A 27698-nucleotide genomic window follows, 5' to 3' on the forward strand; every position below is an offset into this window, starting at 1 on the left:
GTATTGTTTCGTATGGTAAGGTTCTAAAGAAAGAATATCGTCCCTGAATTGTATCAGCAACCACAAATTCTGAATCGACTCAAATTGTTAAAAGGAATCGTTACAACCCTAAATATGATCAATATATTGGTATTTCTTTCAAGCAGATATTGAAAACTAAAAAATTAGTTCATATTAATATATATTGGAATTTGGAGCTCACTAATTGCTTCTTTTTACTTTTGTGTTCCAAAAGTAAGCAAAAGTGTGTGCTTTATCCCATCACATTGCTGAATATTTGCTCCCAGTTGAAAACGTAAAAAAGAAAACAGACTTAAAAACTGCTGTAAATAATTGACACACTATATTTGACTACACTTCCCAGTTGCAACTGTTAAGCTGCAGTCGCAGTATTGTCACCTCCCAGAGAACATATCTTTTGCACATGTCGGTGTTCCTGGCCAAAATCTTGAAAGGGAACAGGGACGTGCATATGTTTTGTAGAAATGTTGACCTAAAAAAACTACTACTGTGAAAGGTCAATTATTTTTAAGTTGCTGCCAACATTTAAAAGAAATCCTCTTAAACTAAGCACTTTATTTCATATTGTATTCTTTTGTGTTTTTGTTATTAGCTGAGGAGTTGAATATAGCTAAATGTTTGCTTTAAAGATTATATTTAGTTTAAAAATAGATGTCTTTATATTTTTTGTAATGTACATTTACACTTTAACATTTTAATGAAGTTACTCATGTTAAGTATATGTTTCAATAAACCAACTTGACACCTATATTTTTTGAGTTTGTCTAAACTCATTTTATGGTAAAAAATATTGGCGTATATATCTGTATTCAGCCAAAATATATCGGGATATGCGTTTTGTTCCATATCGTGCAGCTCTCATCAAGACTCCTTTGGATCTCCCGTCAACAAAATACTGAACAAGAAAAAAAGGCTTGATGGTCCAAATAAACAGGATGATAACATAAAGTACCCGTACCTGTAGAGGTGAAACGAAGTGTCCTACCTGTCCTGGGGGAAGATGAGCAGTTGTTCAGAGTTGTAGAGCTCCTGCAGTACATTAGACAGGAACTGTCCCCACCAGCGTTCGCCCCCACACAGCTGCACCAACAGCAGGCCAGCATGAAGACGGATTTTTGGTGTCCCACTGAGGCAAAGGTGTTTGAAGAGTTCCTCACAAGCCTGCGCTTGGAAGGTGTTCTGGAGCACCGATGGCACCGAGTGGCCTGATAATGTATCCACATACGTATGGCTGAATTAGTATGCATATCAATCATGAGTTCACGACCCTGGCATCAATAAATGTCTAATCCCGTTCTTACCATTGTTAGAGTGCAGCAGGCTAAGCAGCGTGTCCAGGAGGTAGCGGATGATGGTTCTCAGCTGCTCTGTGGAGGAGTTGTGGACTAGGTCTGGAGCTTCCTGAGACTTGGTGGTGGGGAAAGACTTTCGACTGGCACCGAGTGACACGCGCAGTCGCTGGACGGCATGATGGGCCAGGTTGAGTTGCAGCTGAAGTTGGGTGCAATCTTGGTAGGCTGAAAAAACACGTTGGTCCTCCTCTACCACCTTGTCTGGTTTGCGTAAGAAGTACTGGGCGTTGTTGGCGCTATTGAGAGGTGGCAGGTCGATATTCTGCAGGAGTGTCTCCAAGCGATGACAAGCCAGATTGTACCTGTATAAAAACAAGACAAAAACCTTGGACAACTGTACACAAATGACTAGGGGTGCAACGGTATTGTTAATATCCCAATATTTTGGTTTCAAACGCTAGTAATAATGCCATTATATGTGACGGTATCAAACGAGAACTTGAAGTGCTCATCATCAAAGTAGTGTTTTTCTGGCGCAATTAAATAGGCTAGTCTAAGACGTAAACTAAATCTAGTGTGACGAGCAGAGTGGAGAACTTCCTGTGAAGATTAAATAAGAAGTATGGACACATTTTGGTTTTACGATGAACACAAAAACAACAGAGGATGTTGGAGTCTCTCGTTGGTCTGATGAATAAGTAGAAAAGCAGTTACTTCATTTTTGAGTGACTTCTCATGTGGGACAGGAGACATGCAATAAAACACTGCACACTACGACATCTACGACAAGGAATACAAATTAATTGAGAAGCCACTTGAGGAACCATCAGCCGGAAAATATCCTTAATGTGAAGCCAAAGACGCAAATGAGGCCAAACATCAATTTGTGAGGTATTTACATTAAATAAAAGTTAAATTGTCAGTTAACCTCCCGAGAATCAGCATTCTCCAAATACAAAATGTCCACTGCAGAGGATGATGCTTCTCAGGAAGTTAAAAGTTTAAAAACACTAAATTGTACATTGTTTTACATTTGTTAAACTGGATGTTTACATTGTCAGTTTAAATACACGCAACCAATGTTACTTAAAACACTTTGTTTCAGAACTATTCCCTGCATGTAAAAATTCCTGTCTGCAATAATAAATATGATTTGAGCATTGTTTGCCTGCAATTACAGTAAGTGTGTTTATCTTTAACATTCTTGACACCTTTTTTTTTTTTTTTTTTTTTTAAACACACTGTAATTTTTACCAAGCTTTTTAGTTGATAACAATACCACAACAATATAGTACTATGGCCGTAATACCATGACGATATTATACCGTGGGATCTTGATATGGTTACATCCCTACAAATAACAAACTCAACACTGTTTTGCGAGGACTAGTTGGTGTTTTATTTAGCATGTGTCAGAGGGACGTGCAAACTGACAGATCCACACCCAAAATCAGTGCTTGCAGTGCACAGACAGATGATGGAAAGATGAGAATACTGCGTCCTACGTGTGTGTGTCAACATTCTGAGATAAAAATATAGGATAAAACGTCTATTCAACAATTTCATTTTACAATTTTTGATGCGTTTTGGTGTTTGTCGGCGCTTTTTTTAGGAAATATATTAATTAGGGGTGGGCAAATTAATGCCCACCCCTAATTCATCAATCTATTAACGCCGACAATTATTTTATCGCACATTTGCGTATGTTGTTTACATGCTTTTATTTTGTTAACGCCTTTTCTTGACAAGATGGCGTCGCCCGGAAAAGCTTCGGCGTCGAGGGGCTCTTGGCAAAGATGGAACATTTGGCAAAAATACCGGACAATTGTGCAGATTTCATGGCTGGCTTAAAGCGTGGTCACTCCGGGATCACTTACGACCGCCAGACAATTCTGAATGTGGATAGATCGGGCCGTTTTGGACTGAATGACGCGTGCTTGCTAGACCGGCTAGCTAGCATGGGAATACTTTGCCGGCTACATCCAGCGGCCTGTGAAGCAGCGGAGTATATGTGTTGTCTGTCTATTTATCAATAATGCAGACGGGGAGTGTTGGCTGAGTTCTTAACGTTTGCTTTCAGAGCGTGCATATCACAACATACAAGATGCCGTCATGGCGACACAACCTATACCGGGCTATCGCGCATGCTCGTCACTCCTGTTGCATGCTGGGTAGGGTAGTTCTTTTTTTCCCCAGGGTCATAAGAATAGAATAGAATAGAATAGAATGGAATGAACTTTATTGTCATTATATTTGCATATAACGAGATTAAAGACTCCAACTTAAGGTGCGGTAGTGGGAACAAATATGGGGTGAAATGAATGACATAAGAGGTAGTAATAAAGGAAAAACTAACAATTGAAATAAAAAGACTACTATCCAATAAAAATAATAAGCAATTCTGTACAATATACAAAACACTATAGAAGTACAAAATACAAATACTGTACAATATACAGAGTAAGACAGGAGTACCGAAGTAATAAATAACAATCAGTGACGGACGTATTGCAGTCGAAGGGTAGTATTGCACAGTAGGGTATTAGGGCATTATATTGTACAGGGGTGAATTATTATTATTATTATTATTATTATTATTATAAGTTAGTAATAACATCACAATATAGTACCATGTATATGATGCGTTCAGTTTATTAAAGCACCAAGCAAACAATCGGAAAATTCCCATCATATCAATTCCTAGATATGGTCATAATTATTTTAAGTGCACTACGCAGAATAAACACAACATTATTAATATTGCTACTTCGGATAATTTGATCAAAAATTCCCTAAAACAGCCCACTACCTATAACATAGGTTTTTTAAACATAAGATCCCTGATAAAAAAAATGTTTCTGCTGTTACCTCAGAAATTGCCTGTTCAGATGTTATGATTGTGGCTCAGAGATTTGTATGTAGATTATATTTATTTTCCATAACAGGATAACTTATATACCCTGGCAGTGGCAATAAGCTTAAATGTTTGTTTTACATTTTTTGAGTTAATTTTCATAAAATATGCTATTTAACTGCTACTGTTTAACAAGGACTGATTTAAATTGTGTTTGCACAACAGATGTTTTGGCGCTTTTGTTCATGTGGGAGAATATTCCAATAAAGGTGCACTACACACTACTTTTGAATTCATTATTGGGCTTTGCGTATACAATGCAGTTAATTGCGATTAATCAGAGAAATAGTGCGATTAACTTTGATTAAAATTTTTAATCGTTGCCCAGCCCTAATATTAATATACCTTTTAAATGAAAATACGTCTTTCAATATGCATTTTCTTGCGTTTTAGTCATACCAGACGCACAAATGTGTGGTGATGCGATCTGCAGCCTTGCACACCGAATGTGAAAGTGAAAGAAAAGTGTCAGTGTGCACATGTTTCTGTTGTCTAGATTGCGAAATGCGAACAGAGTATAGATGTCTCCTGCTGGTTCAACACATCGCACACAGGAAGCATGATAACAAGAATGCGATGAAAATGATCATCTCTGTTAAAAGCCCTGCATGCAAAATCCTCATTTAAATAAGGCCGCCTGCGCTACTTTTCAATTGCACACGCATTATTAGTCGATCACACGCAACACACCCTCTCATAGTACACACTATTTTAATTTTTTACATAAGCTGTGTATCGCATGGTATTTGGATCTTAGTAAATCAAGCCCTTAATGAGCTATGTAGATATGTCCCAGTCCGATATCAGCACAAGTATTGGATTGTATGTAAGTTTTGCAATACAGTCCTCCTCAAACAACCTCCCTGTACCATCTGTGAGCAGATAATACTATATAATCTCTTTCTCTTTCAGACATAGCAGGTCGGTAGTGCGTTCTTCACACATTTTTTATTCACGCTTTAAGTGATATATGCAAATAACAAGGGTCACTTATTACAGTCTCTTAAACACGTAGACGCACAAAGCACGTGTCCCAGAAAAAAAAAATTGTGATAAAACACAAAAAAAAAGCAGTACCAGGGCAGCAACAAACAATTTGCATTCATGTTGTTATGATAGAATAAATATTCAATGATAGTTAAGGTTTAGTAGCCAAACTTTGCCAAATCGTTATTTGCTGACATCAGACAAAGCTAATTTGTAGATGTGTAGTTTTAGTCACTACATGCCAAGTGGGCGGGATATAAAGCTGACAACACTTTGGAAAGTTAGCACACTGTACGCAGATGGGTAAACATTGCAAACCGGACTCATAAGAAGTGAAACAAGCAGTTTCACAATTTGTGAGTTTATACAAACTATGAGATCGTCACTTTTCACAAGAGTGTTTGTAGTTGAAGTCTTGTCCATTAGGACAAATCATCTAACCGTGTTTTAGTTTGAATTGAAAAAGCATAACATGAACAAGCCAACAAGCTTGTTGACAAGCTTGTTATAATGTACTTTCTGTCATACCTGCACTGGATGTCTTCCTGTAATGCAATCATCATGGTCAAGTGCTGATCCACATCGGGCTGACGAGCAGATTCATGATCTCCCCTTATGAGATCGTGAATCAATTTAAGCTCATTCTCCCAGGGTAGAATATAGGTATGGCCGTAGTAAAAGCCCAATGGAACCTTTGCCCGGGCATTTGTACTGCCATAGCGTCCAATCACAGTAATCTACAGAAAAGTCAAAAAAAGAAATATTTTACTACCCCACCAAAACATAATTATTGCTGGCTGTGATCACACGGGCATCTCCATAATACAATGTTGACAGTTTTGAGTTTTTGAAATGCTTTAACCTGCTAAGAACTTTCTAGCAAGTACTGTTAAAGTCCCCTGAACAACAGTTTGTGCACTAATATGCCAGCAAGATGCACGTGATAAATACATACGTTCAAATAAATATGTACAACTTAGTATGTTTATTAGGGCAGGATAGCAGCAGACCTTCATGAACCTGCAGGTGGGCGGAGGCAGCAGGTCATGCAGAATGAGCGAGTGGGTGCTGATGTCAGTGGCCACCACCAGTCTGCGTCCATCCACCTCCTCATCCAGCGTCCAAATATCTATAGACAGAGAGGCCAGGTCGCTGCAAGTCGGGATCAGCGCATCAGTCAGCAGGACGGGTCGGCCAAAGTCCAGCGTCACAAAGCGACGAGCTCCTGGGAGGAAATTTAACCATTACGACCAAGGAAACCTTCATTGGCTTTAAACAGGTTATTGACTAGATATTTCAGATTAATAGCACATTTAGGGATATGAATCAAAAACTGGTTCTTGTTCAGAAGTTGTTTCCAGTGTATCAATTCTTTGGAATCGCTTGCCATTCATTCAAACATTCCGGGTGGGGATGACGTGGCGAAGTGACATCAGTTTACAAAATATCAGAGACTGGGTGCAACAAACACTCTTCAGTTGACTACATTTCACATGAAGATTGCAACAGTGCTACTTGTAATAATTATAAGGCTGCTAGTTCATCACGAAGAGGAAATGTGAGCAATATGCTGAAACATTTCAACACACAGCATGCAATAATTACAAATGAAAGTCGCGTTTTGAACCGCTCCGATCTCATCCTAGCACAGTAATGCGAGCATGTCATCTGAATCCAACAGGTACTAACTAACGCCTTCCATCATGTTAGCGCTATTTGTTAAACTGAAGCAAATGCCTTCTCATTTAGATGAGCATGACGGGAAAGAGATTCTGAATGGCTCCGAGGTGGGCAACCCTAGTTCACGTCTGCCGCTAGACAAATGTCACTGAGGAGTGACTCAGTTTGTGGTCAAATTTTTCATTTTCGGTAGGCGAATGTTCAATTGTAGTCAGAGAAAAGTTACATGTATTCCTGCAACCAGATATTCTCTCAGTCATTATATTGTCTGACCTCTTGGAAAAGAGAAAACAAGGTCCCACACTGTACATCATTCCCTGTTGATTTAGAAAATGTACCAATATAAAAAGATTTTGATCGTATTTTTATATTAAAAAAATGTAAACGGAATGTAGAACCAACTATAGAAATTATTATCAAAATAATTAGTATTTCATTGAGTAAAACAAGTTAATCCTCTTGCCCAAACAGCTGGATTAGGCTGCAGTTTACTTCTAGCAGTCCTGGTAGGTAAGGAATAATTTATTATTTCACATAATCAAGAACAATTTCATGTATAATTTATTTATTTTTTGGTTTGTTCGATTCCATACTATATCGTCTCTTTCTGTTCAAATAAACAGACTGTTCATATCTTGGTACTGTGAACTGTGTATGTTAAAGTAGCTAAAAAAATGTTTGGTTCACATCCACATCCCGGTTCCAAATTAATTAATAATTTTCAAAAATTATATACAAAAATATGTTTTAAAAAGAAGGTATTTTAGGCCCGTTCTGAGCTTACTTGCAGGATGTACACAACATACTGTACATTAGCAGCCAAGAGAAGCTTTTGTTACTGTTACCTGTAACCTGTTTTGAAATATTTTTCTATTTTTTTAAACCAAAAAAAATAGGAACGTAGCTATATTAAAATCCCATAGTATGGCCACGGTACGATATTATTGTGGCATTGTCCCCCCCAAAAAAAGACTCGGTAAAAATGCTGTAGTGTGTAAAATGAAGTTGCAAGAATGTTTAGGATAAACACACTTCCTGTAATTGACCACAAACATAATGCTGAAATGTTCGAACGCCCAATGTTTTAAGCAAATATCTGACAATTTAAATTTTAGATGTCACGTCCTCAAAAACTGATGTTTAGCTTCACTGGCTTCAAATATATTTTCAGATCAGGAAGCCTCTCATATTTCCCTTGGTGTGCAGAGTCGGACTGGACGTTTTACCTGTGCAGCGGTGCACTGTGACGTGCTCTGTACGCATACCTCCGCCAAAGAGGTTATGTTTTCGCCAGGGTTTGTTTGTCTGAATGCTAACAACATAACTCAAAATGTCGTGGGTGGACTTTAACCAAATGTTTAAGGAAATGTTTACAAAAAACAATTCCTCTATTATCTACTCCGATCACACTTCTCCTGAACTGAAATACTGAAGATGCGACCAAATGACTTACCAGAATGCATCCGCTCGATGATGATAGACTGATGTGGGGGAGGCTGCAGGAAGTGCGATGCCTGAGAAATGGCTAAAGCCAGACCGCTGCCCATTGGGCTCTGGGGAAAAAAGTCAACATGAATCCTGCTCACATAAATGCTTGCTTAGTATTCAAAATGGCTATACGTCCATTATGTGCTCACTAACCGGTTTGGCTTTTTGGGAGTTTTTGTGCGCTGCCAGGTTAACAGGTCCAGGGTCCATCATGGAGCCAGGGAAGAGGTGAGCCAGCTCAGCACTGAAGGCTGCGGATACAGCTTCATTTGGCGGCGTAAGAGGCGGGGTCATGAAGAGGGGCGTAGTTTTAGGTGTTGGAGGGATGACGTCAGAAGGATGGATGAAGAAACCCGGCGCAGAAGACGGGTTGGAAAGCACTGCGTTGTGGATGGGTCCCACGCCAGAAGTGGCAGCAGCAGCTGCTGATGTGGTCTGATGAAGCTTGGCTTCCAGCTTTGCCTTCTGCTTGCAGTAAAGACACAAAAGACATTTCCTAACACTTAAACATAATAGTTGCCTGTAATCCAAACAAGTTGTACATAAGGAATGATGAATTTGTTTTTCAGTTGGGAAATATTGACGTCTAATCAAGAAAGACACTCAGCATTACGACAGGAAGTGTAACTGCTCATCTGCAACCAGACGTCTGCTCTGATAGTTGACTGTCTTCAAATGGCTACTTGACTATATGTTCGTGATCGCGATTAATTTTGAGTTTGATTACGCTGATCAGTCGTTAGCTGATCAAACATGGCGGGAAAGTCTAATAGAAGTTACTGCAATAGTAAACAGTAGGGAAGCAACGATGCTTTGTATAATTTTGTTGTTTTTGTAGATAAAAAAATAAAAAAATTCCGACATAACCATTAAACTTGTTTTAAGTGTTGGTATACATTATTTTACAATACCTCAAATTCAAACTGCACAAAATGTGACTTTTAAAAACACAATGTGGGCCACCGCCACTCATCTTTCCAAGTAAAAAAAGAATACAAATATAAATTTAATGTCTGAATGTCTAAAAGTATTCACTACAGCAACTAAATTTTGTTTGTGATGACAAGCAAAAAAAACAAAAAACCTTGAGGGAAATAAAAAGAAGCAAAACCGTGGTTCTGAAACCAGGGACGGACCGTAGAGTGGGTTACCTGTACCGTTGCACATCTAGTAAACAATCACATTTATGAACAAAATCACAGTTGTCGGCTGTTAGGATATAGTACCGTATTTTTCGGACTGTGAGTCGCAGTTTTTATCATAGTTTGGCCGGGGGTGCGACTTATACTTTCCCATATCGCCCTGCCACAAAGAAACTAGAAATACACCACCGTATACAGACACACCGTATTCAGCGAGCGGGACTGTCAAAAGAAAGACTTAATGGTAAACACTATGGTGAGTGTAAAGTCAAACTTTTTAACTTCATCCTGTGTCATGTTGAAGTACCAATGATTGTCATACACACTAGGTGTGGTGAAATCATTCTCTGCATTTAACCCATCACCCTTGATCACCCTCTGGGAGGTGAGGGGAGCAGTGAGCAGCAGCGGTAGTCACGCCCGGGAATAATTTTTATGGTGATTTAACCCCCAATTCCAACCCTTGATGCTGAGTGCCAGGCAGGGAGGCCAGTAAAACTTCCAGTAAATGACTTGTTTTAGTCTTTGTGAGTCCATGTAAACTTCACGTTTATCTCCCGCTGTATCCACATCGTTCCAGAATGGATACAGGCTAGCTGTTAGCTTCAAGCTAACCAGCACCTGACCAGACTCCTCCACTCCAAAAACATACTTTTTATAATTAGTTTTCTTTTTTTATTATTTTTTTAATGAATGAAATAACGTTTATGACAACCTTTTTCCAAAACACAATGTAGAATGTAAGATATAACAGGATAATGCATCTATTTATTATTTGTTTTCAAAACGCTTACAAAAAACTGGGACCTCCAAAATTTATTGTGGGACCCCATTTTTATGACTTGATGGGGTCCCTGTCCTATATTATTTATAAAGCAAGTTCGAGTATCATTGGCAAATTTTCACCTTGGCGTGCTGCCCACCTTGGCATGCATATACGTGTCCTCTTTTTGGAATTTCAGAATATGATCAGCCTAGTGTAGCAGGTAAGTATAAGGCAGTGGACTCCCCCCAAATTATAATGAACACCTCCCAGTCAACTACTAGTAACATAACTATGAGCCCGTTGACGTTCTAAAAACATAAGCGGCAGCTAAGCTTGCTCGCAGTTCTTGAGGTAAAGGCTATTTAGCTTTTAGCGTAACGTTAGCTCACTGTGAGGTGTGTGTGTGCGTACGTGCGTGCGTGTGTGCTACAGACAGCAAAGCCCTGTTTGAGAGAAAGACAAGCATTATTGACCTACAGTTAACAACTAAGTTATTTCACTTAACCTTTTTCTGCATTGAAGCAGCAAAAAACGACAATATGTTAAATGAAAAGTTTCCTGAAGCTGTCTCTGATAATATATATTATAATGTAACTTAGTATTTCAGGTAAGTAAGACTATTTTGTGTTTTGTTTTTACTTTACGGAAAAATATCGGTGTATATCGCTATTCAGCAAATAGTCTGTAGTCTATTGTCCCCCCAGGCTGTGGTGGCAGCGATGAGGTGGAGACGTGATGGTGATGGCGACAGGCCGAGTTACACTGTTCCTTAGACCCACCCTATCCGTCCGCCTGTCCACTGGAGAGACACCACCTTAACTAACAATTTTTCTGGGGGAAACACTGACTTGGTATATAAATGATAGTAAAATCATTTCATAAATCGGCTATAAAAGTTTATAATTTAGGTGCTGGCGAATGTAGTCAAATAAAACATCATTCGCGCTGTATTATTTTTTTCAAAACAAGTATTAATCTAATTGTTTATGTACTGTTCAAATCTGGTTACTTTCTGTTGTACATGGTTTTATTTACACTTATGTTCAAATGTAATAAAGACTTATTTTCTACTGCTTGGATACAACACATTAGTTTTGGGTCATGCTACAAATTTAGGTATTGATCAAATATCAAGTAGTTCCAGGGGTCATATTATTGGTCATATTGATACTTCACATTTTGAAGATCATTGAATGATGCCATATTTGATCACAATTATTCTCAGATAAAAACACAGGATGGCGGTCCAACAATATAAATTAAATATTTAAATTATTTTCTAATATTGGCTCTCATTTACATACTTTGATTTATTTCCCTTAAAGTCCTCCTGTACCTGAGTTTGAAAACACTATCATAAACGACAGTAACGAGTTTGTGATAATAAAAAATATTTAATTCTCAATAATAATAATAATATACTTGTTATTGTTACTGTCCATAGTTGCATCGATCTGTCAACCTTCAAGAGCTTTAGCTTGGCGGTTGACATATTTTCCTACGTTGTGTAGAGTAGCATGTTTAGCCGTTTCTTGTCCTCCAGGAACGATACCTGTATAAAGCATACTTTGTTGCCTAGTTTGCATGACACGGCTAGAATGTGTCATCAACATGCATTATCAACAGAAAAAGATAGTATTAAAAACTCTGACGTCGGCCAAATTTTTATCATTTATACTTTACATCGTTTATATTGCGCAACCCTACCGTTCACCCTTTCTCAGAAACATAAAATAATAAGACTGACTGTGAATGGAGCTTGTTGTTGCAACTCCTTATAGTAAGTGGTGGAAAGTTTAGTAACCCTGCTGCTTAACATACCTCATTTAAATGTGCAAATATGGAGGTTGAATTAATGATTCTCAATTACCTGAATTTGCATCAGAGCTGTTGATTTAATGACTCTCAATTACCTGAATTTGCATCAGAGCTGTGTTCATAGAAGATTTTTTCTGTATTTTTTCCTTTGGATAGTGAAAAGTAGCAATTATGGCTGTGTCCATCTTTTCGTGTTATTTGTTTATTCCTTGTGGTTTTCCTCACCTGTTGCTGCAGCTTAAGCAGCTGTTGCTGCTTCTCCTGGAGGACCTGCAACTGTTGTTCTGCTGACACCATAGCGTGGGACAGAGATTGAAGTGCCACTTGGGCTGCAGAACTGAGAGCTGTTGACGCTTCACCAACCGCTCCCGTTGACAGGGCGCCGACCGTTGGGGGTACGCCGAAGGTACTCACTGGGGGTTGAAGAATGGAAGTTTAGAGCCAGCAGCTTCCACGGCTGCAGCACGATGACGACAATCACGCTTACCAGTGAACATGCTTGCATCGTCCCGCTCCACTCGTGTGCCATCACTAGTGGAGATACAAGTAAAGTGCAAAGGCTCCACCTCCAAGAGTCCTGTTAATGCTGTAAAGCTTCCCTCTGCTGCCGCACAGCTGCTTACTTTACCATTCCCTGCAGAAATAACAGTTGTACGCACAAAAAAAACACCTCAGGGAATGTTGTTATAATCTTTAAAAATAATTAAATAGAGTTCTATACTGCTTAAACCGTCTTAGCATACATGTATGTGCAGTGGAACCAGCTTAAGTTGCTCCTGTTTATGTAAACAACCCATCTACAGTGGGGCAACAAATTATTTAGTCAGCCACCAATTGTGTAAGTCCCCCCCACTTAAAATGATGACAGAGGTCTGTAATTTTCATCATAGGTACACTTCAACTGTGAAAGACATAAAAAAGAAATCCACGAATTCACATTGTAGGAATTTTTAAGAATTTATTTGTAAATTATGGTGGAAAATAAGTATTTTGTCAATAACAAAAATTCAACTCAATACTTTGTAATATAACCTTTGTTGGCAATAACAGAGGTCAAACGATTACTATAGGTCTTTACCAGGTTTGCACACAGAGTACCTGGTATTTTGGCCCATTCCTCTATGCAGATCTTCTCGAGAGCAGTGATGTTTTGAGGCTGTTGCCGAGCAACACAGACTTTCAACTCCCTCCACATATTTTCTATGGGGTTGAGGTCTGGAGACTGGCTAGGCCACTCCAGGACTTTGAAATGCTTCTTAAGGAGCCACTCTTTCGTTGCCCGGGCGGTGTGTTTGGGATCATTGTCATGCTGGAAGACCCAGCCACGTTTCATCTTCAAAGCTCTCACTGATGGAAGGAGGTTTTGGCTCAAAATCTCACGATACATGGCCTTATTCATTCTTTCCTTAACACGGATCAATCGTCCTGTCCCCTTAACAGAAAAACAGCCTCAAAGCATGATGTTTCCAACCCCATGCTTCACAGTATGGTGTTTTTGGGATGCAACTCAGTATTCTTCTTCCTCCAAACATGACGAATTGAGTTTCAATCAATCAATCAATCAATGTTTACTTATATAGCCCTAAATCACTAGTGTCTCAAAGGGCTGCACAAACCACTACGACATCCTCGGTAGGCCCACATAAGGGCAAGGAAAACTCACACCCAGTGGGACGTCGGTGACAATGATGACTATGAGAACCTTAGAGAGGAGGAAAGCAATGGATGTCGAGCGGGTCTAACATGATACTGTGAAAGTTCAATCCATAATGGATCCAACACAGTCGTTTATACCAAAAAGTTATATTTTGGTTTCATCTGACCACATGACATTCTCCCATGTGCTCTCTGGCAAACTTCAGACGGGCCTGGACATGCACTGGCTTAAGCATGGGGACATGTCTGGCACTGCAGGATTTGATTCCCTGACGGCGTAGTGTGTTACTGATGGTAACCTTTGTTACTTTGGTCCCAGCTCTCTGCAGGTCATTCACCAGGTCCCCCCATGTGGTTCTGGGATTTTTGCTCACCGTTCTCATGATCATTTTGACCCCACGGGATGAGATCTTGCGTGGAGCCCCAGATCGAGGGAGAATATTAATGGTCTTGTATGTCTTCCATTTTCTGATAATTGCTCCCACAGTTGATTTTTTCACACCAAGCTGCTTGCCTATTGTAGATTCACTCTTCCCAGTCTAGTGCAGGTCTTTCGACAGCTCTTTGGTCTTGGCCATAGTGGAGTTTGGAGTCTGACTGTTAGTGGCTGTGGACAGGTGTTTTTTATACAGATAACGAGTTCAAACAGGTTCCATTAATACAGGTAACGAGTGGAGGACAGAAGAGCTTCTTAAATAAGAAGTTACAGGTCTGTGAGAGCCAGAGATCTTCCTTGTTTGAAGTGACCAAATACTTATTTTCCACCATAATTTACAAATAAATTATTTAAAATTCCTACAATGTGAATTCCTGGATTTTTTTTCACATTTTGTCTCTCACAGTTGAAGTGTACCTATGATAAAAATTATAGACCTCTGTCATCATTTTAAGTGGGAGAACTTGCACAATCGGTGGCTGACTAAATACTTTTTCACCCCACTGTATGTGGACCAACTCCTAGTTGATGTTGACATACATGGTGGACCACTTTTGTTGGGTCATTTCTATGTTCACATGCGTTGTAGAGCAGAGCGAACAATTTTGAGAGAGAAAAAAACTAATGGCGATTTTTTACTCCAAAATTGCGATTGCCATTTCATTTGCTATTGTTTTATTTTAAAGTTAAAGAACCAATGATAGTCACACACACACACACACTAGGTGTGGTGAAATTTGTCCTTTGCATCCTTCACCCCCTGGGAGGTAAGGAGAGCATTGGGCAGCAGCGGTGGCCGCGCCCTGGAATCATTTTTGGTGATTTAACCCCCAATTCCAACCCTTAATGCAGAGTGCCAAATGGTAAAATGGTAAGCAGGGAGGTAATGGGTCCCATATTTATAGTCTTTGGTATGACTCGGCCGGGATTTGAACTCACAACTTACCGATCTCAGGGCTGACACTCTAACCACTAATAAGTGAAAGAAGACATGTTACTTTTAGACTGTCAATCAACATTTTCTTAACTAAAGGTGCCACACATTAGAACAACATGCGATAATCTTTTTGAAAAAATACTGGGACTTAGAGCTTTTGTCTACATCACGCCATTTAAGTGAAGGAATAATTGATAAAAAATAAACAGTGATTATAATGTAATGTAATTATGATATTAATGTAAGTAACCATCTAAACGGATATACAATTACTTGTCATTACTGCACAATTCTTTATCATTGTACTGTAATTGCAATGTAAATAACTGTTAATTTAAATAAATAAACAAAAAATAAAATATGCTTATCTACAGGCAACAATTTTTGGGTAATTAGATAGTCAACATCTAAGTGCATTTATTTTTCGAGTTGGAAAAATGAGGTCGGTAGTCGTCCTTTTGTTTATTGCCATCACATGATCACAGTGACATATTTGCTCGTTAGTCCGTATTGATGGGCTCTTATCGTCCATCCCATTTGAAGCTGAAATATTGCCACACTGTCACATTTTGCTTTGTAATCTTATGTTTTTCCTCCTAATTTGTGTTACTTTGCGGAACTTCTGGCGAATCGAGAGGCTCTACTGTGAGTTTTGGCTACGGCGCCCAGTTTTAGTCTCCACAAAATAACTGAAAAGAGAGGCCACACTGTTCAGGTAACTCCACAGGTAAATAAACGCCATCAAGCAAGGCGTCTTTCTTCCTGCTCAATACAAAAGACGAACAGGAGCGGCGTTCAACAATTTTGATTAACGAACATGTCTGTCAGTCAAATGTCGGTCAACCGTGGAGAAAAAAAAAAAAATCCGCCTCTTGCAGGTATTTATCACACTAATTAAAATCTTAATGTCGATTCGATTTGGATTATTCGTGCAGCCCTATTTTGTAGTAATGTAAACTCCATCATCATCACTAAACAGCAGCATAAATACTGGCTAATTACACAACATTACTACTTGCACACATTAACTTATTGTTCAGTGTACACAAAGTATGCTTCATAATAAAAAGCATGGCAGTATTTGCCTGAATTCTACCACAGCTACGAACAAAATCCACCCACACATGATGTCATGAAGGGTATGTGTGTCTTTTTCTTTGAGCTTGGGCATAGGTCAAGTCACATAGTGAAGCATACAGCTGCAAGCACATAAATACCAATAGCATTCTTACTCCAGAGACAGCAAAAACATTTATTTATTCTTAGTTTGACACAAACTCTTTAAACTTCACACACCTTCAGCAAGTGGAAGTACAAAGAGGAGTTCAATGGTTAGTTATAATTTCCCTTACTGCATATGACATGGCTTTACCTGAGAGAATGTCAGAAAGGTCAATCTCATCCGACTGGATCCCAATGCTGCTGTTGAAGGTGTTCTTACAAGAAGAATCGCTCACCTCCAGGTCAAAGAGCACCGGATCAAAAGGGGAGCTGTACAGTCCATACCTGTAAGGGAAGCAAAAGGGAGTACATAAGGAAGCAAAACTTCAATTCTAGAGTGAGGTGCTTTCATGACAACTGAACTGTCAACAAGCTACCCTATAGTCTATAAATCAAGTCATCTCTGGTCAGGAAAACTTTAATATCTATGTGGGGAACATTCCACCGAATCAAGGTTATTTGTGTCCTCACAAAATAAAATGTATAGGTGCACAATTTGTTTTTATTAATCAAAGTAACAATTTATAAATTGTAACTTAAACAATGTAAAAATAGCATTTGTTGCCTAGGCCCACTTCTTAAAATTAAACTTTAGTTTGAAATATAATTATTTAAATCAGGGGCATCAAAAGCCACAGCTTATTTTATACTGGCCCGTGACACATTCTAAAGACAAAATAACATTTGATTAGTACATTACAAAAACAAACGAAAATATGCAAATTTGGAACAAATTGCTTGTGAATGCTGAAATATGCATGCCACGGAAATCTGAACTTAAATGCTAATGTTAGCATGCTAGCAGTCGGCATGTGTAAAGTACCAAGTTATATGACTCTGATATGTTTGGCGTAAAATTGACAAAAAAAAAGTTTGCACGCTAATGTTAGTATGCTAGAACGTTCACATTGGCATATTAAGGGTTAACATGTGTCAGGTACCCAGTTAAATGACACTGTGTTGGGTGCAAAAATAGGCCAAACAAGTTAGCATGCAAATGCTAGTATTGCTGTCTGAGGCTAAGCCAATCAGTGGCCGCAATACTGAACAGCGCGGCCTCATAGTTTTGGTCTCATGTAGTGGCTACTACTACTGTAGTAATGGTATTTTTTTAGTTTATGTAGTCATTTTTATGCTTGTAAATGATTTATTTAGGGCAAAATTACGTAGAATATTATTTGCTCCCGATAACACTAGGTCAAGGTATGGATGTTAAGTTCAGATAGGTCAGCATAAATAAATTTACCTATATTGTATTGGTTTTAGTATCTTTAATGTACGATACAAACTGTTTAAAGTTGCCCCCGCATCCTTCAATTTCTATTCATGCAGACCTCGCTGGAATAGTTTGGAAATCCCTGATTAGGCAATAAATGTTGTTGTTTTTTTGTTGTTTTTTTTACGTATATCGGCGATAGTAATTCAAAACAAAAATGTATGTGGTCTAAAAGTATTTTTGTCATCTGTGAGAGAGATGTTAAGTTTGCATCCTGCAACACATGCCACGAACAAGTATCTTGTGGTGGGGAGCTTATGAAAAACATACAACCAATATGATAGGGCATTTGAAAACCTGACATTTGTTGGTGTATGGGGAGTTCTCGAGGCTCACGGTAGAGAATGACAAGGTGGCAGCGGGAGCAGCTAATGCTAAACAAACGCTAACTCAGCCAACGCTCGTATGAGCACGATAGCCAGAAGGCCAAGGAAATTTCCCAGAAAATTATGGAATTCCTCAGGTCAGATGACCAACTTTTCTTAGTAGTGGAGGACACCGGGTTTCGCCCACAGCTCTCTCACTAAGAGCCCCGATATGTGCTACCTGGATGGAAATATTCTACAGAGCTCTACCAACAGTGTACTCTCACAATAAAGGTATTCTTAAAGAAAGCGTCTCATCCTCTGTAAGTTTCACGAGTGATATATGGAGCTCATGTCGTTGTAGAGTGCTACAGATCGCTGGAGTGATTTGAATTTACAACTTCACAAAGCTGTTTTCTATGGAGGATTTTTCTGCCATAGCTTTAGCAGTAGTATTTACAAAAATGTTCCAAACATTGCATTTTCCAAAACACAAGGTGCAGGTGATTCTGAGAGATCATGCCCGTAAACTGGTGGAAGGTATGACGGACGCTGGACTACCACATTTGGAGTGTATGGCACACACCCTGCAGCTGCCCATCCACGATGCAGTGATGTCACAGCGCACTATAAATTACATTTTCACCACAGGGAGTCGCATTGTTGGGCACTTAAGGCATTCTTTCAAAACATGTGTAAGACTTCAGGTTGAGAGCTGTTCAGTTGTCCTCTTGTGTTTACGTTTTGTATTTAGTTTCTTGAAAAAGTAAGTAAAAAAATGTTTTTGTCTAAACTTAGGTGATTATATGGTTTCTTGTTTCAGTTAACATGGCCAGCCAATTGCTTCGATTTTACTGACGTCACGTCCAGCTCACGTCCTGCACATTAAATATGCGTGGTGGTCAAGCTAGCTCTGTATTCAATAGGTACCAGGTGCCATTTAGCTTTTATCAAATAAAAAATGCCCCATGCTTGTGTTGTTACCAGCTGTACGGATCGTTCAAATCGCAGAAAGGATAAACGTTTTGTCAGAGATCCTCGAGAGGTAATCCAAAAGGGAGAAAAAGTGCAAGACTTTACGAAAGAATGACAAAAGCATGTAGCTCACACTTCAGTACAAGGAAGCAGAGTCAAAGAATGCATGAGTTTGCAGTGATCACTTTGTTAAAGTTTTGTTTGATATACTTTTGACGAGCCAATTATTACAAATTAGAATTAAAAAAATTGACAAAACATGTATTCTTGTCTCTCGCAAGGATTAAGAACCATAGGCAAAATTGTAAAAAAAAAAAAAAAAAAAAAGAAAAAGTGCAGTTCCACTTTAAGATTTAGAGTTGATAAAAGACAGAAATTAAGGTTATATTAAAAAGATACTGGCATTGATTTGATGTAAATGTCCCACGGGGCACAAGCAGGAGGTTTTTATTAGTTTTGATAGCAGCTGGTGAATAAGTTACCTATGCCATATTTCAAGTGTTCCTGTACTACAACACCTCCAATAGTCATGAATTTAACAGAACAAGTTAGCATCCGAAGGAAGAGCTAAAAGGCACCTGGTCTGCAGCAGTGCCTCCATTGGTGTGAGTCGATCTTGTAACTGTCTGGAGACTGCCGTGAGTAAGGAAGCGCAGGCGGTGCTGCAAGCTGCCAGGTCCTCTTCCTTAACATAGTTCAGCAACACAAAATACCAGTAAACCGAACCTGGAAGAAGACAATAAAAGAAGTACAATTAAGATGAGGAGGTGGTGCGATGTGCTGTTGCTCAGAAACGTACCCCCTGTTGCTGCAGCAGGCAAGTCACACATATTTTCCAGCAAGGCCTTAAGAAGGCTTGTGCCAAAACCGTGTTGACTCAGATCTCCTTTTCCATTACTTCAGCAAGAAGATGAAATTATTATTTCCCCCCCAATACGTACAGTAAGTAATCAGCAAAGATGAACATCAACCATGTTTCTTACCTGATGCAAAGTGCAAGAAAGCGGGAACACTTGTGAGCTATGCTCCTCCCAGCCTCAAAGAAACACACTGCAACAATCTCCATCAGCCTCACCCTGGTTTTGAGCAGCAGCCCTTCCTTTCCTTCATGTAAGCTGACACAGAAGACAACATCACATGTAAACGACATGCACAATAATCGTGTTAAAAGCTTGGTCATACCTGCAGGGGCCATTAGAAAAAACACCTGCCAACCAGCACAGAATGTCCAGGATAAGGCCTTGAGCGTGTTCTGAAGAGAGGCCACCCTCTATCCGTTGACACAGCGCATCCAGCAGCTTCTCGTGGAAGTCTGGGAATTGCAGCATTGCACAACGCTGCACCCTTAAACACAAATGTAAGCCAGGTTTGAAGTTGTAAAAAAGTCAAGATCAGAGACAAAGCAAAAGGTACTCACACAAGTTAAACCCCTTTAAAGGCATAGCTTAACTTTACAATTAGGATTGAACCATACAACAGAATCACTATACAGTGTATTTGCAATTCTACATTCTAGAAAAGCATTGTCTTTTTTTTTATTTGTGAGAAAACAGCCTACGTGTGCTTTTTTCCTTGACAAAAATAGCCTTTAATTCTCATTCACCCTAAATCGGTAATAATTTACATAAAATGTACAACAAAATAATATAGTACAGCATACATGTATGACATCAGTGCAAAATTGGCTATGTTAGCACTAGCTTCAACAATTAACTTTCTTATAATCTTCAGAAATTTGAGCGAGGTGAACACAAGTTAATACATGATCGTAGGTCCCTACTGGAATTACAACAGATAAGCAGTACGAGTGTTACAATAGAACATTTCTACTTGCGATGCAATACCAATGTTGGAACCTTGACTATTGGCCGGTACCCAAATCGATCAAATATCAGCAGGAATCATACATACTTGGAGTACTTTTGGAGTGTGCAATTTTGTAAAAGGTTTGATCTGGGGCGGCATAGCTCGGTTGGTAGAGCAGCCGTGCCAGCAACTTGAGGGTTCGATTCCCGCTTCCGCCATCCTAGTCACTGTCGCTGTGTCCTTTGGCAAGACACTTTACCCACCCGCTCCCAGTGCCACCCACACTGGTTTAAATGTAACTTAGATATTGGGTTTCACTATGTAAAGCGCTTTGAGTCACTAGTGAAAAGCGCTATATAAATATAATTCACACACTAATTCACATCTAGGCCAAGAGGATCAACCGATTTTATTGCTCAAATGATGTTTTTTGTTCCAATCGATTTAAAAAACAAAAAATCTCTGTTTTGTCCTTTAGCGCCAACAGATTTTTCCCCCAGGAGCTCCCGCAGCTCTCACCCTTATTTCCTTAACGGAGCAAGAAGTTTGTTTTCAAGAAAAGAATAGAGTTGTTGGAGGTTAGGATTTGCGGCAAAAGGCATGAAACAAGTGACTAGCATGCCGCAAAGTTTGTTTAAAAAAGGAAGCGGCACAACAAACTTATTCCAGCATCTGAAACAGAAGCATCCAGCCCAGGGGTGGAAATGCAACGCTATACGAGGGGAACAAGACCGCAACAAAGAAAAACACACATCAGCTAAAAAGCAGCTTGCTGTAGTGGAATCATTTACACAAAGTACCACGTATGAAAAAAAAGACCACAACATGGGAACACGCAACACATACATTGGAAGGGACTGCATTTAGCCACTTAATTAATTAAACTATAGTCTTCTTGATATTTCTCCAATGACATCATCATAAAGTTTACATAATTTGGGCGCTGACTTGTGAAATGCAATTATCCTCCAAAAGCCTAAAGGGCAGTGTCTCCAGAAAGAGCAACCACAGCTGACATAGACTGGATGTTTACATTCTTGTGAAAAGAGGTGACAATCACAACATTGTCATCTTTGTTGACACCGGAACGAATCATCCAGAATAAGCGCTTTACTTTTAATGGATGTTTAACTCATACACCAGTGTAAAATATGTTTGTGAAGTTGAACTGTGCCACCTCCTAACAGGTTGCAGCAGACAGTAAGCAAATTTGCAATGCTACTCAGCTGTTCGAGACATGAGACAAGAAAAAACTGATACTAAACAAAACTGTTAAATAACTATTGTGTTGACCTGTATGGTCATGTGTTACTGATTTTCCGAGCTCCCATGTTTGTAAACATACCCGTCGTGCCTAAAAGATGATTCACAAAGAATGAGGAAGCGTTTGTGTGAGAAAAAAAATGGGTGCGCACGAGAAAGAAGATGTGTCTTCACCAGGCATTACTGTGTAGCTTCTGCTAACCGACAGTTCACTTTCTCTGTACACCAGCAAATAGTCAAGTGCATTTTGAGGGGACATGTTCACATGATGAAAAGAGTCTGTAGCAAACTCAGGTGTGCTGAGTGAGTCAATGTCCCAGCTGTTCAAGTGTCACCTGTTGCTCAGACTAACCTAATGTGTTCTTTTATTTTCCAGTTGCTTTGAATTGCAGTCTAACAGGTTCCTCCGTACAAACCAAATGTTCAAAGTCTGTTTATAGCTATTGTTTGGACAGTTTGATCTGATCTGCACTGCATCGCCCAAGGTAACCAACTATTAGTTTGAAAAAAAGAATTTACACTCCTGCGAGCGTTCTGAGGTCCGAGAGCCAGATACTGCTCGTGGTTCCCAAGACCAGACTTAAAACCAGGGGAGACAGGGCCTTCTCTGTGGTTGGCCCTAAGCTCTGGAACACTCCATGTTAAAACTGCTCCCAGAGTGGAGTATTTTAAGTCTCGTCTTAAGACCCACTTTTATTCTTTGGCTTTTAACACTCTGTGTTTTGTGTATTTAAAAAATTTGAAAACATGCACATAGGGATAGGTTGATTGGCAACACTAAATTGGCTGTGGTGTGTGAATGTGAGTGTGAATATTGTCTGTCTATCTGTGTTGGCCATGTGATGAGGTGGCGACTTGTCCAGGGTGTACGCTGCCTTCCGCCCGAATGCATCTGGGATAGGCTCCAGCGCCCCCCGCGACCCCAAATGGGACAAGCAGTAGAAAATGGGTGGATGGATTGATTTCTATATTTTGTTTTAATTGGTTTTACCCTTTAAAATCATTTTTACTCATCATTTTTATATTGTTTTTATATTGGTTTTATTTTTTATTCAGTCATTGGTGGAGCTAAGGATAATATTTGAATATTGTTTTTAATATTGTTGTGCAGCACTTTGGAAACATTTATGTTGTTGTGCTATACAAATAAAGTGGATTGGATTGAAAATATCCTTAGAGAGGTAAAAGCAAATATTTGAATTAAACATAAAACATCATTATATGTGTTCTTATTTTTGTTATACTGTGTTTTGTACTGAAGACAACACATTATACACTTAAATACATCCATGACAATTTCAGCAGTGACAAAACTGACATGTGTATGAGAAAATGTGGGTAATGCTGGGTGATAGTCCGGCTTCCTAATTTACAAAAGTCTGTCATGCGGGCTGGTTGAGTGCTGACTTTGAAATAGACTGTGGTGTAGGTGGTAAATCTCCACAAAAACTGTCATTCCATATTCAAATCCATTTTACCTCTCTTTTGGAACAGACGTCTTCTTGAACTTCCTGATTGTGACGGACACTTCCTGCAGCAGATCGCAGCCATGTAGATTTTCAACTTTTTTGGATGATGCTTGGGTTTCTGCTTTAATGACAGATGCCTTTTCCTAAGCAAAAAAAAAAACAAAAAGTGGACATAATCAATGGTTATCTCCATTCATCTTCAAAAATGGTCATCCATACATTGTACACATAAAATATACTGTAGGACAGGATAGACTTTACTTATCCCACAATAGGTCATGTTCCACTGCAGGAACTTTTCATTAAATAAAGTACCCCCCTGTTGTTTAACCAAAAACTACCTGAGTGGATTTATAGTTGCAGTGGAACTATTTTTTAGTTCCTAGAGATGAATTGGGACTTTTGGATGTACCTCAGGAACGTTAGAAGGGCAGGGTGTGCTGTCGAACGATGATTGTTTGAACACAGTTGGGGCGTTTCTAAAACTTTGAATTCGAGTCAACTCAGGACATTCAATCGTTTGCAAATGGACTGCTCGGTTTGTCTTGGAAGACGTTACGCCGCTCATCCGAGAAGGCTTCATCAATTTGTGCTCATAGACTTAGATTGGGCAGATCTCGTTCAGCGGCTAGTGCCAAAACCCCAAATATTTATACCCCCCAAAAAATACGAGGGTGTGCCTGGGCAAGGATTGTTTCGCCCTATCGTAGTGAGAAAAACAACTGTTTTGATGCAAACGAACAATCCTAACTCTTAAATCCAACGACAGTCCTGACCTGGATGAATGAGAACCTTCATAGACGAGATTCGTAATCGAGGTTTCAGCCGCCATTACACTATGTGAGGACAACTTGTTTATTTCTTATTTCTCGTGTTTCTATTACATCATACTTGAGAATGGAGATAAAGAAGAACGAAAGGAACTTTTGACTCGCAGGAACTTTAGTGCAGCATCTATGTGCTGAGAACTCTGATACAGTGTTTTACACAGCTGTAGTTTTCAAACAAGAATGCAGTTTAATACGGTTTATTCATTTTCACAAACTTCAATTCAATAAAGCTACGAGAAGTGGACATACTCTCATACTGATTGGAACTCAACTGTGCTATTTTATGTTTGTTGTTTTTACAGCGGAATAAAAAGCATTCAGCCAGACTTTAAAGCATTGAGGCAAGCTGGTCACTGGGACTGCGGCCTTGTAGGTTGAAGAGAAATGTAAAATGAAAGATGAGTGGAGTGAAGGCGAATTAAATCCAATATTTACTATTTACGTTGTTTCATGCTGTCAAGAGATTCAGTGAAACGCCGTTTGTGTAGTTATTAGCATCAACCAGAGTGAAGGGAATGCTAATGCTAACAGGCTGACACTAACACTGAATCAGTATGTTGTCGGCGTTTCGACATTTCATCTTTATATTTTAATATTTACAGCTGAAATGGACCATAAAGAATCACCTAAACATCATGAATTCATCAATTACTAAGGGATCGACTTTCTGACTTTTGGTCATTGTTGACCTGACTTTTTAGGTAAAATCCGGTTACATTGTTTTAAATCTTATATCTTATACTTTAATATCGTTTTGTATATTATTTCTTTGTATTTAATTTAAATATACTTTAGTCAGATAAATATGACCTACTACTGTCTGCTTATTTACATGGTATAAGTGTAGAAATATACTGTACCACTCATCCAAACTATCATCAGCCTGATTTGTATAAACTGTCAACTGTGAAATGCAGTGGAAACACAAACCATACACTTCTACAGGAACCTTCAGCTCCAGGAACTTAACATTCCAGGACTTTTGGTGGAAAAAGGCCAAAAGGGGAAATTATGTGGTTACAATGCATAATTGTATGTACAGTTACAAAAGTAACACAAAACAAACAAGTAGTATTAAATAATACATAATGCGCACTATCGGTTGCACTACGTATTGTTAAATAATAAAAACAAAAACACTTACTTAAAACCCATATACACTGTGGAGGCTTCTATATAAAAATATAAATGTGGATGAACAAATCAGTACCTTGGAGGACTGAGCCCTTTGCAGCAGAGTGGACAGTGAATGAGATTTGGAGCACTGCGGCTTGGCACTGGGCATTCTCACCATGGGTCTAGGGTTGTCTTCCATGTTCTTGTCACTCACTGCCTTGATGTGAACGAGGAAGGAGCGGTACTTTCCACCCGACATTCCTACAGACAGAGGCAGAAACAAGACTAAGGAACGCAGACCCACCTCAATAATGGCTAAAAAATGCCTTTCACTACCTTTGACCAACTTTGGGCTGGTGAGGCTTAGCATGCCTCGATGACCAGAGAGGTCCAGCCCACTGGCAAGCCAAACTGGTCCACACAGGATGTCCTCCTTGTGCTCTTCCAAAAATGGACACAACATGGAGCCTACAACAAACGCGTTGGGAAATGTACAAGGCCCAAAGTTCACTTCTAATCTCAGATATGCTTGAAAAGTAGTTCTGATACAGTACATCAGTGCACTTATCCTGAGAGACATAGGACACAGGTAGAGATTAATCAGTCTACACACTTTATAGGTGTTGAGAAATGAAATAATGTATCTGAACATTGTTGCAGTTAACTCTAATCAAGATACTATAATTTTTAAGTACAAATAAATGCTTTGACCACTCACTACAGATTGATGGACATAAGCTTCATATAGAAGTTAAACAATCGCATTGTCGTTCAGGTGACAACATTCATTTATTGCAAACCTGAAGCTTCCTGAGTGTCCATAAATTGGATGTCCTCGGCAAAGTCCTGCATGGAAGGCCGACCATTCTTCTCCCCGTTGGCATGGAGGACATTGGACAGGGGGAATGTGATCTGTCTGTCTACTGCTGTTTCTGTCAAAGAACATGCAGGTGAGAAAATATCAAGTGCAGCAGAGATAGAGCTTATGATAATAAAAATACATCTGAAATTAACGTCTTTACCATGAACTTTGCCCAGGCCGGGGGCTTTATTCTTCAATAAAGTGATCTGGATCTGAGGAATGTTGACAATGTTGGCATTTAGGACAAACTTGAAGTCCACATGGCCCACCATGCAGGCCTTGGGCAGCACCAGTTCAAAGACATGCTCATCCCAGCTGGAACTGCACAGAGAACACACACACATCAATAAGTCATGCTGACACGTTCAAACCATCTTTCCATGGGGCAATTAGCCACAAATGAAGAGAGAGAATGATAACCCTATCATTATTCAAAAACATTTGGTTACGTAAATTAAACATTACATTTACCATAAAAACAGATGGATTGATCCTGTACACAGGTTTAGTATCGATTGGCTGAAATTATTAAGGATTAAGGATGGTACCTTTTAAGTTTGAACCGATACAGTACCAATTACCGGTACCTAGGAATCTATACTAGTTCTCAACAGTACCAATTTTTGGTACTGGAATTTGTGGTGAAAAATGCAAAATCTACTATTTTTATGGAACATTTTGAAATTAGCGGATTATGATAGCTTGCCAGTCACCCTCTGCATAGCATTATCAGTAGCCAGAGGAGCCTGTTCAGTGCTAGACTGCTTCATCCCAAGTGCAGGACTAATAGACTCATAAACTCCTTTGTCCCACACGCCATTAGACTGTACAACTCCTCTCTGGGGCGGGGGGCAGGGGGTACTAGGATGACAGGGGATGCAAAACAATAACAGTGCAATACGTTTTCATAACATGGTCACTACTGCCTACTTTCTCTTGTTATATTCTTATTTTACTGTTATATTTTTATTCCCATTGTTGCTTTTTAGTTTTTATTCTTATTGTAATATTTCTCTATTTTGTTTCCATTTAAACCCCCATTATTTACTTTTTACTTTTATTTAAATTGATCTCAACTCTGTACACTGCTGCTGGAATTTTAATTTTCCTGAAGGAATCAATAAAGTACTATGTATCTATCTATCTAGCTTTGTTGTCCAGCTGTCATATCTTGTTTATTTATTACATTTCTGAGTGCAAGTGCATGCAGTTGCAATTCCAAGACGTTAGATGGCAGTAGTGTATAGGTGATAGCATACCTGTGCAAAACACGGCCTGTTTTGCTTTTCGCTTAGCCCTGCTGAACGTTTCAAAATTATTTTTTCAAACCTTTAACATTGAAACATGGAGGTGTTTTGGGTGAAGAAGCGCATGTTAAATGTAAATTATTATAGGCGGATCGGTGCGGCGTCTTCAGTAATGCGGACGTTGTACCGAT

At 39.2% G+C, this 27698-nt stretch overlaps 1 protein-coding gene across 3 annotated transcripts in view; it reads right to left on the reverse strand.

Moving 5' to 3' along the window:
• birc6 (baculoviral IAP repeat containing 6) overlaps positions 1-27698 on the reverse strand; it is a 191471-nt gene that overhangs the window by 116573 nt on the left and 47200 nt on the right. For 2 of the 3 annotated variants that reach the window (XM_061911094.1, XM_061911093.1), the window contains exons 13-31: positions 26421-26581; positions 26199-26330; positions 25735-25866; positions 25493-25659; positions 23462-23595; positions 20097-20258; positions 19898-20029; positions 19714-19811; positions 19493-19640; positions 16510-16643; positions 12596-12742; positions 12334-12521; positions 12204-12254; positions 8536-8847; positions 8348-8447; positions 6225-6439; positions 5743-5951; positions 1323-1675; positions 1007-1226 (exon numbers count right to left, since the gene is read on the reverse strand). In XM_061911094.1, the coding sequence (XP_061767078.1) occupies positions 1007-1226; positions 1323-1675; positions 5743-5951; positions 6225-6439; positions 8348-8447; positions 8536-8847; positions 12204-12254; positions 12334-12521; positions 12596-12742; positions 16510-16643; positions 19493-19640; positions 19714-19811; positions 19898-20029; positions 20097-20258; positions 23462-23595; positions 25493-25659; positions 25735-25866; positions 26199-26330; positions 26421-26581 (3195 nt within the window). The remainder of the gene's footprint in view (positions 1-1006; positions 1227-1322; positions 1676-5742; positions 5952-6224; positions 6440-8347; positions 8448-8535; positions 8848-12203; positions 12255-12333; positions 12522-12595; positions 12743-16509; positions 16644-19492; positions 19641-19713; positions 19812-19897; positions 20030-20096; positions 20259-23461; positions 23596-25492; positions 25660-25734; positions 25867-26198; positions 26331-26420; positions 26582-27698) is intronic. The other variant, XM_061911095.1, reaches the window with a different exon arrangement.

The sequence above is a fragment of the Nerophis ophidion genome, linkage group LG09 (assembly GCF_033978795.1).
Source record: "Nerophis ophidion isolate RoL-2023_Sa linkage group LG09, RoL_Noph_v1.0, whole genome shotgun sequence".
Classification (NCBI taxonomy): Eukaryota; Metazoa; Chordata; class Actinopteri; order Syngnathiformes; family Syngnathidae; genus Nerophis; species Nerophis ophidion.